The 15060-nt window shown below is 35.0% G+C and overlaps 1 protein-coding gene across 1 annotated transcript; it reads right to left on the bottom strand.

Annotated features, from left to right (window-relative positions):
* Window positions 1-1340: 1340 nt before the first annotated feature.
* On the bottom strand, window positions 1341-2930 carry LOC108987717 (UPF0481 protein At3g47200-like). The gene has a single exon (XM_018960695.2). It carries the CDS (start codon window positions 2928-2930, stop codon window positions 1341-1343), a length of 1590 nt encoding a protein of 529 aa, XP_018816240.1.
* Window positions 2931-15060: the final 12130 nt, after the last annotated feature.

Genomic DNA, 15060 nt, shown 5'->3' with positions numbered 1-15060 from the left:
TCATCTCAGATGTAATATTAAATGATTGAAAAAATATTTATAATTCTTTACTTCTCTATCAATCATTTCATGCCATATCGTGGGATAATAAAAACAACTACAACAAAATTGCTTTTTAGGAACAAGAAATTTCATCCCAAAAACTTTACATTTTGTCCTTAAAATTACTTTGGATGAAAAAAACTTCGACCCTAGTTTGTACCAAAAGTCTTTTGGGATGAAATTCAAAAGTTTTGTTTAGAATCTTTGGGACAAAAATTTTCCAATCCGTAAGAAAAGCATGTGATCGGATTTTTTTTCATTTGAACAAATATATTATATTTAAATTAAAAGAAATTTGATCCTCAAAGCTTTATTCCAATAAATATTTTAATTGTACAATTATTTTTACATTTGAAAATTTCATTGTTAAAATTTATATAGATAATAAACATAATGGTTTTTTAACCATTATTTGAATGGCATCACTTTTTATGTTCAAATATAATAGACAATAAAAAAAAAGTTATTATATAAAAATACAACAAGATAATTAATTATGAGAGAAAATATAAATATATTCTCGTGAATACAAGCCCATTATCCCTATAGTATCAATAAGAACAAAGCTATAAATTGTATGTAATTAATAAGATACAAAGATACAAAAATCACTTCATTCAAATCCCTCGGGTTGATAGCATGACCTCCACTATTGTTGCATGAAATTCATCCCATCTATCACTACCTTAATCTCCTCTTGCTTTGCTCCATTCTCAGCCAATATAAGTGTTCCTGCTATAAAAAAAAAAAATAATCATAATTTAACTATTGAACTCTAAATCCTCTTTGACAGAACTCGTTTTCATATAGTAAATCACAAAATTTTCTAAATTTTTCACACAAAACTCGTTTGTATACACTCTCAACCATAGAACTTGTCTGAGTAACCAATAAGGAAAACACGACTTAACAACAAACAAATCATCATAGTCTCATAGAGTCCAAGACCTCACGTGTGGTGCTATCAAATGCAAGGCGTTTGGAAAATCACAAAGCAATCGGTAACTCAGCAAATTAAGAATAGAGCAAAGAATGGAAATATGTTGAAGTTAGAAGATATTAGTGCAACGTATGTTCCCATGTACATAAGAGGGTGTATTTATACAGCATTTAGAGTAGAGGCTCTGTACTAATAGATGAATGTGAAATAAGGCATACTGTTTTAAACAATACTTATCTTTGTGCATGTTAGGTTCAAATTTTCCAAGCTGTAGCTAGACATCTAACAAATTAATTTCTAAACGTGAGTAGTAAAATAAAATGTTATGTCCTACCAGAATTTCATGCACAAAGCTTCTTCACATCTTCATGACTTGGATGATGGAGCATATGGCTTGTACGAAAGTGAGTAGCAATAATGTAACAGCAGCTACAGTAGAAGCTATTTTCCAAGGAGTGCTGAAATATTCACGTTTCAAGGTTGCCTTCCAACCATGCCTAGTGTTCTTAAAGAACGCATTCAAATCTCGAAACAAACCACGATAAGCAGAATTCGAAGCATCATATACAATATACGTGCCTAGATTATTGAGAAGAGATGCCACTGCATCATTGTTGCTAAGGCCATTTATGATGATTCCTTCTTTAATAAGTAATTCCACGTCTTTGGGAGTGTTGATTAGTAAATTCAAAAGCACAATGTAGTCTGTAAGATGTAAATCACGTGGATAATGGCATTGCTCAAATGCTATGACGTTTCGATAAATAGTCTCCGTCTCATTATCAGGATTAATGCAGGGAATTTCCAACGTTCGTTTGGTGAATTTCAAGTCAAGTAAGCATTTGCTTGAACTCACCTTAAACTTCACTCCAACCTCGTGCAACTGGCTTGCAGTATATAAATGATCAGCACTAGGAAGATCATTTCTTTCATCTGATATCACTGGCTTTCTAGATGATGGACGGAAAAATGCTCTGGCCAAATCAGCATAGTGTCTTGTTAGGTCAAGCAAGCATTTGCATAATCTCACCTGAAACTTCACTCCAACCTCGTACAACTGGCTTACAGTATATAAATGATCAGCTGATCTAGAAAGATCATTACTTTCATGTGGTGGCAATAGCTTTGTGGATGATGGAAGTAAAAGTACTTTGGTCAAATCAACAAAGTGTCTAATTGGTTGCTCTCCAAGATTTCCAGGAAACTTATTTTCTTGAATGTCCACAAAGACTTTAATTGCAAGTGAAGTGAAGGAAGGATGCACTGGCACATCTGCAAGGTTGAATAATATCTCAAGAGCAAAGAAAGGAAGTTGATTTTCAAGTAACCGCAAGTCCGACATAATTGCCTGCCACGATAATGGGTTTAACAATATATGGTTCTCACGTATAACCCTATTTGATCCTTTGAACCATATTTCGTGGAAAAATTCAATAATAAAGATCCCATCCACCAAAATTAATTTCACGAAATTATCACTGCTAAACTTAATGGTTTCTGCATAGCAACTACGCACACTTTCTTCATTTAGCTTTATGGCATTTACTAAAAGCTCCACGTTGAAGTCAATTCGTTGCATGAATCTCTGAAAATATTTTAGTTTCAACTTTTCCATGGGTTCTAATCTTTTGCTGCCATGGTGGAAAGGCCCTATCGATATAACCTGAGGAGTGTAGGCTTCCTTATTCAATTTGTGAAGAAAAGTTGGAATCTTGTAGATACAACACTTGTTTGATGATAAGGGAAGCTCCAAGCGGCTTTCAACCATTTCTTTGATGCTAATTACCAACTCTCTATGTTGATTTCCATTTCCACTACTTGAAGTGTTTGCAGCTTCTTGATCCAATTGATGAATTTCAGCATGATTTTGATTTCCATTTGTGACTAATGAAGTAGTTTCCACTTTTTGTTGAATTTCTTGATCATAAGTACTTGTTGATTTTTCCATCTCACAATTTAGCTTCTTATATAATAAATTGGCTTCCAGCTTCCAGCTTCCGGCCTGCTTACACAAATTAAGAAGAGTACTCACTACAATACAATTATATTATTTGTAGAGCTAGCTAGAAAAATAATACCCAAATCAACAAGCAAGCCATGCATCAATTTTGTATGCAACGATCGAATTGAGTACATTAGCTGATGAACTAACTAGCTAGCTATACATAAAAATGTCAATATTCTAATAAATTAATATCTCAATACTCAAAACAAAGAGGTCCGGCCAGATAGCACATATATATGCATGGAATTAGATCCATATATATATATATATATAGACGACGGGGCTAATTAAGATTTATTTGAATTGGATAATGTGATCATCATGATGAGATTAGATCAGTAGTCTGATGATAATTACAAAATCAAAGTAATTAGTGATTAAGATAAAAGATAAAAATAATTGATGGTACTGCTGTATGCATGGGCAAATTACTTTATACAAATTAATGCAAAGCAAATATTTTGCTATCCAAGCAACAACTTCACAGATGATAGTCTATTTCAATGTGCTTGATTCCGCGAGATCAAAATTTAAAGAAGTCGCTTGTTGTTGGGTGACAATTAATTATAAGTCTAAAAATATAATAAATGATTCTCAATGAGCTATAAAAATAGGAAATTATGGAACAAATTCAAAAAGAGATGAGAAAAAGATGGTGATGTTGAATGCTGTTCTCCTTACCCAAACAAACGATTTCGCTTTTGGTCGTCGAGGCCTTTTCCAACTTCTCAGACTTGCAGATCAAAGAATCGATGAAGCAAGTCAATTGATCTAAAGGAGACAAATTAGACAACGAAGCTCGTCTACTTTATTTTTTTTGGCACAAAAGTCGTACTGTTAGAGTGGAGTCAACGATCAATAAAACTTATTTGTATTAATATATATATATATTTATATATATACGAAAGATGGAAGTAGGTAGTAGGTAGTAGTGCTTTAAAATATGCGAATAGAGGTGTCTGCTTATCCATAGATAAATTTATAATTATCCTTTTCACATCTAAGTGTGTAAATAGGTAAGTTGAGAATTTGTAATATATAGAATTATAATGATTCGTGCAAGGTCTAAATATATAACCATTAGAATTATAGATATTTTTTGGGACAAAAGGGTGATTTTCATCCCAAAAGACCCCAATTTTGTCCCAGAAAAATTTTTGGAGGTCGTTCCAACATCACTGTGCCAAAATGTATTTTGGGACGAAAATCACCCTTTCGTCCCAAAAAATATCTTTTGGGACGAAATTGAAGGAAACCGTTCGAACACGTTCGAACGGAAGTTTCTTTTTGTCATGGTTGAAATTTGTCCCAGAATATCGTTCGAACAGAAACAATTTTAAGTTCGAATAGCAGTGACGTGTTTGAACGATTGCGAAGTATGTTCGAACAAACATGAATTCGTTCGAACGGTATGAATTTATCTTTGTGTTCGAACGTTAAATGGTCAGGTCGAATGATATATGGGTTCGAACGGTATGGTTTATGTTCGAACACGACTGAAATAAATGATGTTCGAAAGTTGTGTGATCGTTCGAACTCTAAGAACATAAATTTCGTTTGAACATTATGTTAACGTTCGAACGCTATTGTCGTTCGAACATAGAGTTTGAACGTTTTATGTTCGTTCGAACGAAATCTCTTTAATTTAAATCAATAATAGAAAACCAAATAGACATTCATAATAATTGAAAAAATACATTAAAAACTATTTAACACTCACAAAAGTGTTATAATAAGCGCAAACATAAATAGATAATCCCAAAATCTGTACGTAAAAGCCATCAGTTGCTTGGAGGCCTATACTGTTGCATAAGCTGCTGCATTTGGAGTTGCATCTGTCTTCTGAACTCTTCTTGTTGTTCTTCATGTTGTTTGAGGCGCATCTCCATACCTGCTTGTTTTGCCAATTGAGCCTCTAACTCATGCAGCCTTGCAGTCATTTCTTCGATTCTGGAATTCGCATTCTCTAGCGTTATAGAAGTCATAGATGCATTCCCAGAAGAAGAGGAAGAGGGACCAGGCTTTACACAACGACTCAAACCCCTTAAATATCCTGAACGTTGACCCAAGACTTGTGTAAAAATATCAATATCACTTGTTGAGAAATTTTGATCTGACGCAGATTCAGCACATAGGACAACCATTTTATCCTAGACATATATAAGATAAAGAATTAATATCGTCATAAATATTCTAATATATTTAATTAAAATAGGTTATAATACTTACATAATTTTCATGGGCATCAGGATGAGTCCACTCTCCATTACGATCAGTGTGTGATGTAGCATATAATTTTGTCAGATCATAATTAGTATCTGAATCTTGCTACAATAAATGTGTTAAGATATAAAGTCATTATGATTCATCCAAATAATTAACTATATCGGGGGAAAAAAATAGCAATACCAATTTCTTAGAAAGGCGATGAAAAGATCTTGAGCTTGCATGATGATTAATCTTCAATTTTGATATATTTGTTTTGTTTATTGAACTTCGCTCCTGCAAAGAAATTGAAAATATTATGAAGCGAAATGACAAATAGGACAAGTAAAATAATTAAATTTAATTATACCTGATATGATGGATCCTCAAACATTTCACAAAGTTTTTCTCACCCAGAAGGTCGGACATCCTGAAAAGGATGTTGGCATGCATCTTCCTTCTTCTCAAACTTATTATAATGCTCATGACACCGCGCCTTATATTTGCGGAATGCATTACCCATATCCCGTTCAGGATTGTAAGATCATAGTCGCCAACTTATGATCTATTATCTGTCACGTCCAACAAAATTTCGGTAGTATCTCCCCATAGTTCTCCAAATATGCTTGTTTGGTTGTGTGCACTGACAATTAACACGTCGTTGCACCATCACCGAAACTGCATATTCAGAGAACAATGGATGAATATACCAAAATCATAATGTTGGACGACAACAGATATAGTTCTATAGTTTGCGAGAATGATCTTACAATCTCAAACTGTCCACTCTGGACAATTCAAGAGTTATCAATCAAGCATTCATTCGGATTGATAACTCTTGAATGGGTCTAAGGTTTATTTTGATGAACAAACAATGCAAGATATGCTAACATATGTCAAACAATAACAACATATTATTTATACAGCAATACAAGAAAGACCTAATTAGTAGGTATTATTTCAAGATTTATTCCAGATTTTAATTTAAATATTAGTTTTATTAATTTAGAATTAAGTATTTAAGTATTATTAAATCTTAACTATTTGTATTTTAATTTACAAACTTCATTTTATTAATTTAGAATTAAGTATTTAAGTATTATTAAATCTTAACTGTTTGTATTTTAATTTAAAGATTTAATAGTATTTTAATTTACAAACTTAATTTTATTAATTTAGAATTAAGTATTTAAGTATTATTAAATCTTAACTATTTGTATTTTAATTTAAAGATTTAGTAGTATTTTAATTTACAAACTTCATTTTATTAATTTTGAATTAAGTATTTAAGTATTATTAAATCTTAATTATTTGTATTTTAATTTTAATTTTAATTTTATTAATTTAGAATTAACTATTTAAGTGATATTAAATCTTATACATTTGTATTTTAATTTAAATATTTAATAGTATTTTAATTTAAATATTAATTTTATTAATTTAGAATTAACTATTTTAGTGATATTAAATCCTAATTATTTTTATTTTTATTTAAAAATTTAGTAGTACATATAATTTACAACTATCTTTATATATTTGTATTCTAAATGTAAATACATTGATGTAATGTTTACGTTCGAACGATACTAACCTATGTTCGAATATAATCAATACGTTCGAATGGTAATCCTAACTGTTCGAACGTATTCGTTCCAGATTTCAGTCGTCTTCAACAACGCCGAAAACCCCATTAATCACAAACTCACAGCAACACAAACAACAATATCAAAGCATACAAATTTCTAACATTACAAAATATTAAGTTCAAACCATGCATGAGAATATAAAAGGTATACCTAAATTTTTGGAGATGAAAAGGGAAGGAGATGGTAATATGTCGTGCGAAGAAGCTCCCCACAAGTAGTAATCTGAGAATAATTGAGTGAGATGGAAATTGTTTTGAGTTTGGGGGCTAGTTTGAGGAAGAATACCTCTGGTACGCAAAGGGGGTAAACTTCGGCACTGAGAGCTAGGGTGCGCGGGAGGAGAATGAGGGAGGAGAACGAAAATATTGTGAGGTTCTGTCGTATTTTTGCAGAAGATTTCATGTTCGAACGGTTATTTACTAACCGTTCGAACGTGAAAATATTTAGCGGGAGAATTCCCTCCTAGATTTTCACGTTCGAATGTATAAATAGTATGTTCAAACGTTATTGAATTATTCTTGCTCGAAAATAAACCGTTCGAACTTTTATTTTTAACTGTTCGAACGTTATTGTAAATGTTTGTTAATATTTTTTTTTTTTCGTTATACCTTTGAATAAAAGAACAACATTAATATATATAGACATATTAGATGATACTATAGTTTAATTGGCGGGATGTTTTCCCACCACTACAATAATTCGTTCGAACTATAACAAATTACGATCGAACGGTAATCTAGCAGTCTTTAATTGGCGGGATGTTTTCCCACTATTACAATAATCCGTTCGAACTATAACAAATTACGTTCGAACGGTAATCCAACAGTTTTTAATTGGCGGGATGTTTTCCCACCATTGCAATAATCCGTTCGAATGTTTGTTTCATACTTTCAAACGCCACATATGTGTTCGAACGGTTTACGAGTACCGTTCGAACACATAACCTTTATGTTTAAATATAATTTTTTTCATCATTAAATGAAAAGTACTGTAAGATCGTATCTATTAGTTATATATACTATCATATATATAGTAATATATACTATCATATGTATTAGTAATATATACTCACATATATATAGCCTCAAATATACTATGGTCACATAATAAAATATAGAGAAATTTATAAGAAGATAGTATATTAGTAAACTATACTCTATATATATATGTTGTATAGTATCATATATAACTTATATAGTAAAGTATAATGGAACATATAGAATGACATATATTAGTTAAGTATAAACTCATACCATATAGTACTATATAACACTTTGATAACACTTTGATAGTAAAGTATTATGATATATTACTATTTTTTTTTTTTTTGAAACAGAAAATATACTTCCATTACTTCAAATCAAACAGTACATGGCTTCTCAAGCAAAGTGACTAACAAAACTTCCGGAGGGCCCTCCTCTATCCATACTGATTCGCTATCTAGATACATGCCTAGCTTTGCTGCAATATGAGCAGCTTTATTTCCAGGTCTCTTAGTAAACTTTAAGCTCCAATCTGCTTGTCCCTTCATAAAGAGTTGTATATCTTCAATCAATAGCCCTTGCCAGGAATGGTTGTTGTTATATCCATTGACACTATCCACTACTGCCTTTGCATCACCCTTGAGCACTACCTGGTATAAGCATAACTCGTGGCACAGCTTGATGCTTCTTAAAAGTGCATAGCATTTTGTAGAGAATGCAGAACAAACATGACTTTTTGGAGCAGAAACCACGGCTAGCACCTCTCCTCTGTTGTTCCTCACCATTATGCCAATACCCATCAACCTCTTCTCAGAATCAAAGGCAGCATCAAAGTTTAACTTATAAAAAGGATCTGCTGGTGGCCTCCATTCTACTGCATTGATCTGTGGAAGTAGTCTGTCTGCAACATAAGTTAATCTCACCTGAGATTCATGAAAAACTTCTACTTCATTCGAAGCTAATTTAACTAAAGCAAGTGGACTATGAAAAAAGTTTTTAAAGACAAAACAATTCCTTCTAGCCCAGATCTTGTAAAGAATAACAGCCACTCGATCTAGCTGCACAACATCCAACCTGTTAACCATGTCCAACCATAACAATCTGAAATCCTTATAAACAGAGCTCCATTTGTTTAAAGGACTCTCTCTCTCTCTCCCCAAACATCCATAGCAGCAGAACAATTCCATAGAACATGAATAACATTCTCTTCATTGCTTTGACAGATAGGACACAAGCCATCTTCCACAATCTGTCTTTTCAGTAACACCTGTTTTGTAGGCAGAATGTCAGTAAGTGCCTTCCATAAAAAGTGTTTGATCTTCCCTGGGACATGTAACTACCATAGATCCCTCCATAGCTCTTCTATAGCCACTCCATTTGAAGCTTCACCAACAGACTGTTGTTTGATAAGGCAATCCAAGAAATAAGCACTCATCACAGAGAAAACACCCTTTGCATTGCTCACCCATATCATTTGGTCACTGTTATTCCTCAGACTGAGTGGAATACTACAGATTAATAGTGCCTCATTAGAGTTAAAAACTCCTTCTACTAAGTCAGTCTTCCATGTTAAAGAATTAGCATCAATCAGCTCAGCCACTGTTGAGTCTGTAGCTAGCCTATTGATAGGGGTTTGAACTCGATATGTAAGAGGCTGTGGAAGCCATCTGTCATGCCATATTTGAATGCTATGTCCATTTCCAACCCGCCACACTACCCCTTCTTTGACCAAATTAATAGAAGACCAAATGCTTCTCCATATGTGGGAAGGAGAATAACCTGGCTTAGAGTCCAAAATATTACAATTTTGGAAATATTTCCCCTTATAGATTTGTGCCACCAAGGAATTTGGTGCTTGAAGTAATCTCCAAACTTGTTTAGCCAATAGGGCCAATAGGGCCACCAAGGAATGCCTTTACCTGTTTTCTTGTGACTCCACCAAAATCTAGAAATCATAGCTTCTATTTCTTTTAACAAAACAGATGGTAAGCTAAACACACTCATGGTGTATGCCGGGATAGCTTACAAAACACTCTTAATAAGAATTTCTTTTCCTGCTGCCGATAACATTTATGTTTTCCAGCTATTAATTCTTCTCCAAACCTTCTCTTTCAAACATCTAAAAGTGTTATACTTAGACCTACCTACCGTAGTAGGTAAGCCTAAATACTTATTGTAATTTCCACATAGTACCCCATTTGTAGACTCAATGATCAACTCCCTTGCTGCAGTGACAGTATTTGAACTAAAGAGTATAGACGTTTTTTGCTTGTTCATAGTCTAACCTGAAGCACACTCATACTGCCACAGGATATGTTCTATGTGATTCCACTTCTCTTGCTTTGCTTTACAAAAAATGACACAGTCGTCTGCAAAGATAAGGTGATTAATGGGCATACCTCCCCTAGAAGCAGCAACACCCTTAAGAAGACCATCTCTCTCAGCTTGTTGGAATAAAAAACAGAGGCCTTCAGCACATAGGAGGAATAAATAAGGAGACAATGGGTCTCCTTGTCTAAGGCCTCAAGAAGGGAAAAAAATGTTACCTGGAACCCCATTTACCTTAACAGAATAAGTAACAGATTTTACACAAGTCATTATCAAACCTTTCCACTTGTTTCCAAATCCCAGTTTCAATATCATTGCTTCCAAAAATTCCCACTCCACTCTGTCATATGCATTGGACATATCCAATTTAATAGCCATACTTCCCCCCTTACTTTTTTGTCGAGATTTCATAGTATGAAGTAGTTCATAGGCTACCATAATATTATCAATTATGAGTCTACCTGGGATAAAAACACTTTGGTTCCATGAGATAACCGTAGTCAGCACTTTTTTCATTCTGTTTGCCAAGACTTTAGAAATTAGCTTATATAAAACATTACATAAGCTAATTGGTCGAAAATCATTCATAGAGGAAGGAGAATTAACTTTTGGCACCAAAGCAATCAAAGTATGATTTAGTCCTGCAGGCATAACTCCATTGCTTAAGAACTCCAAGACAGCATTAGATACATCCCTTCCCACAATATCCCAGTGATTTAAAAAGAAACCAACACTAAACCCATCTGCCCCGGGAGATTTAAAAGGAGACATTTGTTTTAAGGCGAATAGTACATCCGCACTTGAGAAACCCCTCTCCAAATCTAGTCTCAAGTCATCAGAGATTCGAGTGTCCACTCCTGCTAAACACTGCAAAATGATATCTCTAGGAGGATGAGTAGAGAGAAATACCTGAGAAAAGTGCTGCCCAAAGTCAAGCAAAATTTCTCCAGGTTCTGTCAAAAGCACCCCTTCAACGATGAAAACTTTTTGGATTGAATTTTTCTTCTTCCTCTAGTTGACACAAGCATGATAAAACTTAGTATTACGATCCCCCTTTTCTAGCCAGTGTTTCTTTGACCTTTGCTTCCATTTGATGTCCTCTTGATCTAGAAGAAAATCTATATCCTTCTGAAGCTGTTTCTGAGCAGTCATAGAACACGGATCTTCATTTTGTTGAAGCTGATCCAACAACATTGATTTTTCCTTAATGACTTTAGTTCTCTCACTATCCAAGTTCTTGCTCCATTTCTTGAGTTCTTTACTGCAATAGTTTAGCTTGGACTGCACAGTATCTAACATATTGATCCCCACAGTTCCATTTCGCCATTCTGATGCTACTAAAGCACTGCAACCAGCTTCTCTACCCCAATTATATTCATACTTGAAGCTGCCAGAACCCCAGCTCTGAACTGCACTGCCCGAACCCCATTCAAGTACAATAGGTCGATGATCAGAACAAATAGCTGCCAGAGATTCAACCTTATACTGACTATTACCATCGATCCAATTCTGAGTAGCCAGAACTCTATCAAGTCTCTCCTTGATGTAAGTAGCATCTTCATGACGATTACTCCACGTGTACTTCTCCCCTCTCCAGCCCAAATCATGTAATCGTCCTTGTTTTGAAACCTGTCTAAACAACTCCATTTGATTCTCACTTCGCACACTGCCTCCCACCTTCTCATCATTGGAGAGAATCTCATTGAAATCTCCAATGACACACCAGCTTGAAAAAACATTTTTAAAAGATTTTAATAAATCCCAAGATCGTCTCCTCTGACTAGCCTCTGGATGACCATAAAAACAAGTAAGTAGCCATTTGTTCTCACCACAAGCATCTGAAACCACAACATTAATATGCCTACTAGAGTAATTAAGCAGTTCAATATTTTTATCATGTTTCCACATAAGCATAAGACCACCACTCCTGCCAATAGCATCCACCCTCAAACAATTGTCATACCTTGCCTTTGTTGCTATTAATCTTGCACGCTGAACTGATAGCTTCGTCTCCATAACAAATACCACCTTGGGCCCTTTAGCCTTCACTATGGAGCAAAGGCTTTGAACTGTTCAGGGGTTCCCAAGCCCCCGACAGTTCCAACTTAGAATTTTCATAATGCTTGGCGGGGCTGATACACAGCCTCCACCAAATCATTTTGTGAATCCCTTTCAAATCTACCTTTCTTCAAGCATACTATATCTGGGAACAATTCTTCATCTTCATCAACCAATCTCTTCCTACCAAATTGAGATGTAGGCAGTAAAGTAGACTTGCCTTTAAGACGGGCTTGTTGCTTCCACTTGCCACCCCTTGTCTGTAGGCACTGAATAGGATCACTTTCACTCACCTGTGCTACCTGCCGATTAGTTGATGTATCTACCACAAAAGCCGTTAAGTCCGTTGAGACTTGGGATACAGGACTTCTGGGTCGTCCTTCTTTGTGTTGTAACCTATTGGGCTTCTTAACCAAATCCAAAGAAGCTAGTTGGATAGGTCGTGAGAGCCCATCATGGCCCTTCTTTTGTATCGTGTTTGCAACAGAATCTTGCAGATTAAAGGGAGTAGCATGTGCACTACTATCAGTCTCATTTGTCTGCTGTTTTGAAAGTCCCGCACTTTCAGAATCCTGAGGTAAAGTTGGCTCATTCCCGAATTTTATTCCTGAAAACTTGCTACTACCAAAACAGAATCCACAATCATTCAGCACCTGCTTATCCTTTCCCCCACTATCTAATTGTTGAATAGTAGTTAACCCCCTTCTGAGGTTCATGCCTGAAAAATTGCCACTATCATAACCTCCTACACCCTCATTCTGCACGGACTGCAACTCCGCCACCACCGTAGGCTGATGACCATGCTCCTCCATAACCACACCACTGTCTCCCTCCTTCGTGCCCTCCTTTGCAACAGAAGACAAAAGAGGTAATTTACGACGGGTACCCCCCTCCGCACGAAGCCATGCACCAAACTGCATAGATAAGTTATCCTCCATGACAAATCCTGGTCCACTTTTAGAACAACCAGCATCATCATGAACCAACCATCCACACCTGAAATAGATCTTTGGAAGTTTCTCATATTGAAAAGGCACCCATAACTTCCCACCTGTCGAGTGAATAAATCTCCCACGAGCAATAGGTTTAAACAGAGGCATATCAATTTTCACTCGAAGAAATCTTCCCCACCCTACACCATCATCCATTGCATCCACCTCTAAAACCTTGCCAACAAAGGCACCTATCTGCTCTCCACATTCCTTTGTCATCTTCTCCAGAGGTAGGTTATGCATTTGTAACCAGAAGATCTTAGATTCGAACTTAATCTGAGTGGGTTACAACCTACCATCATAAGGACGCAGGGGAAACAACATATTATCAAAAAGCCAAGGCCTGCCTTCTAAGATTCTGTTCTTATCTGCATGCGTTTCAAAATTTACTACGAAAACATTCTTCTCCACCTTTTGGAATACAGCCCGTTTGCTAATCCTCCAGATTTTAGCCATCGTATTTGAAATAAGTTCTTTCCCAATAACACGATCACTGCATACTTTCCCAATGAGACTACGTTCACCTTTACGTAATACTTCCTCTTCTTCCTCTACAGGAAACTCGAGAACTACCTCCTCCTCCGAAGAGAGGCGTAGTTGTTTCCATTGAAACTCCAAATCTTCTATCTTGCGTAGCGTTGGGCCTACCACACACACTCCCTTCGAACTTTTGAAAACACCACCTCTAAAATCGCCAAAGGCAAAACCAAAGAGGAGACTATATTTTTTCCATCCACAATCCTTTTCGATATATTACTATTATACTATAAAAAAATACATATAAGTTATTATGTTTTCATTTAAAGTATTCTACTATCATAATATATATTATAATATTACAGTATATATAATCTACTATAATAGTATATATATTATATTAATTTATAGGATTATAAATATAATATACATTTAATATAATTTTTATTAAACTTAAAAAACTTCCGTTTGAACGTGAAATATTAACGGTCGAACGGTTTTATATTAATGTTCGAACGGTTATGCACGTATAAGTTATCGTGGGGAGGTATTTCTCTCACGCCGCCGTCCCCTCAGTTTGAAAAAGCGAGAAAACGTTTGAACGCACTACAATCGCCGCCGTCTGCCGCCGTAATCAGCACCTACGTCAATCACTTTTCCTCCCAAGTGAAGGTATGTATTTTCAAACTCATTTTACCGTTTATTTTATAATTTTATGGTTTTATTTGTTTTTTTTTAAATTAGATTTTCTCATCAATAGTCACCATAGAACATCATAAATCTACCGTAGGATGTTTAGAAATGAAGAGTACTATGTTTTTTGTCGAAGAAACCACAGAATCGATGCTATTTTGGGTGTTTTCATGGCCGCTAAGTTGACTCTTCTATGACCGAGTTAGATCTGGTTTCCGTTCGAACGATTTAACCTGTCCGTTCGAACATTTTTTAAATGTTCGAACGTTCTTAATGGTCCGTTCGACCATATATTTAGGCGCTCGAACGCATATTATTAATTTATTAAATTGCTATAGTATATAATTTTGTAAATCTTTTAGTCGTAATTAGATTTTATCACTAATGTTGAATGTATATTTTATTTTTAAAATTTCAGGATCATAATAATGTCTTATCGGGGCTGTAAACATGGTAGATGTGGAGAACCTTCCATCCAAACAATTCGAGAGCAGACTATTTTACTTGAGCGACAGGTAAAACTGTCTGATTTTGTAGCTCTTATATGTGAGGGTCATTCCCTCCCATCAGTATTCAATGATCGTGGTTGGGCACCAATCTTAGATCAACGAGAAGAAGGAATGGAGCTTCTTTTCTTCATTAAGATCGTTACTGAGTTCTATACAATGTTTTGAATACCGTACCGGATGGC

This window comes from Juglans regia, chromosome 8 (genome assembly GCF_001411555.2).
Source record: "Juglans regia cultivar Chandler chromosome 8, Walnut 2.0, whole genome shotgun sequence".
Lineage (NCBI taxonomy): Eukaryota > Viridiplantae > Streptophyta > Magnoliopsida > Fagales > Juglandaceae > Juglans > Juglans regia.
Note: the sequence above shows the minus strand (reverse complement) of the source record. Positions and strands in the feature narration are given on the sequence as shown.

What these genes read in the sequence shown, in the direction of transcription:
- LOC108987717 (XM_018960695.2), bottom strand. Translation starts at nt 2,930, where the DNA reads ATGGAAAAATCAACAAGTACTTATGATCAAGAAATTCAACAAAAAGTG.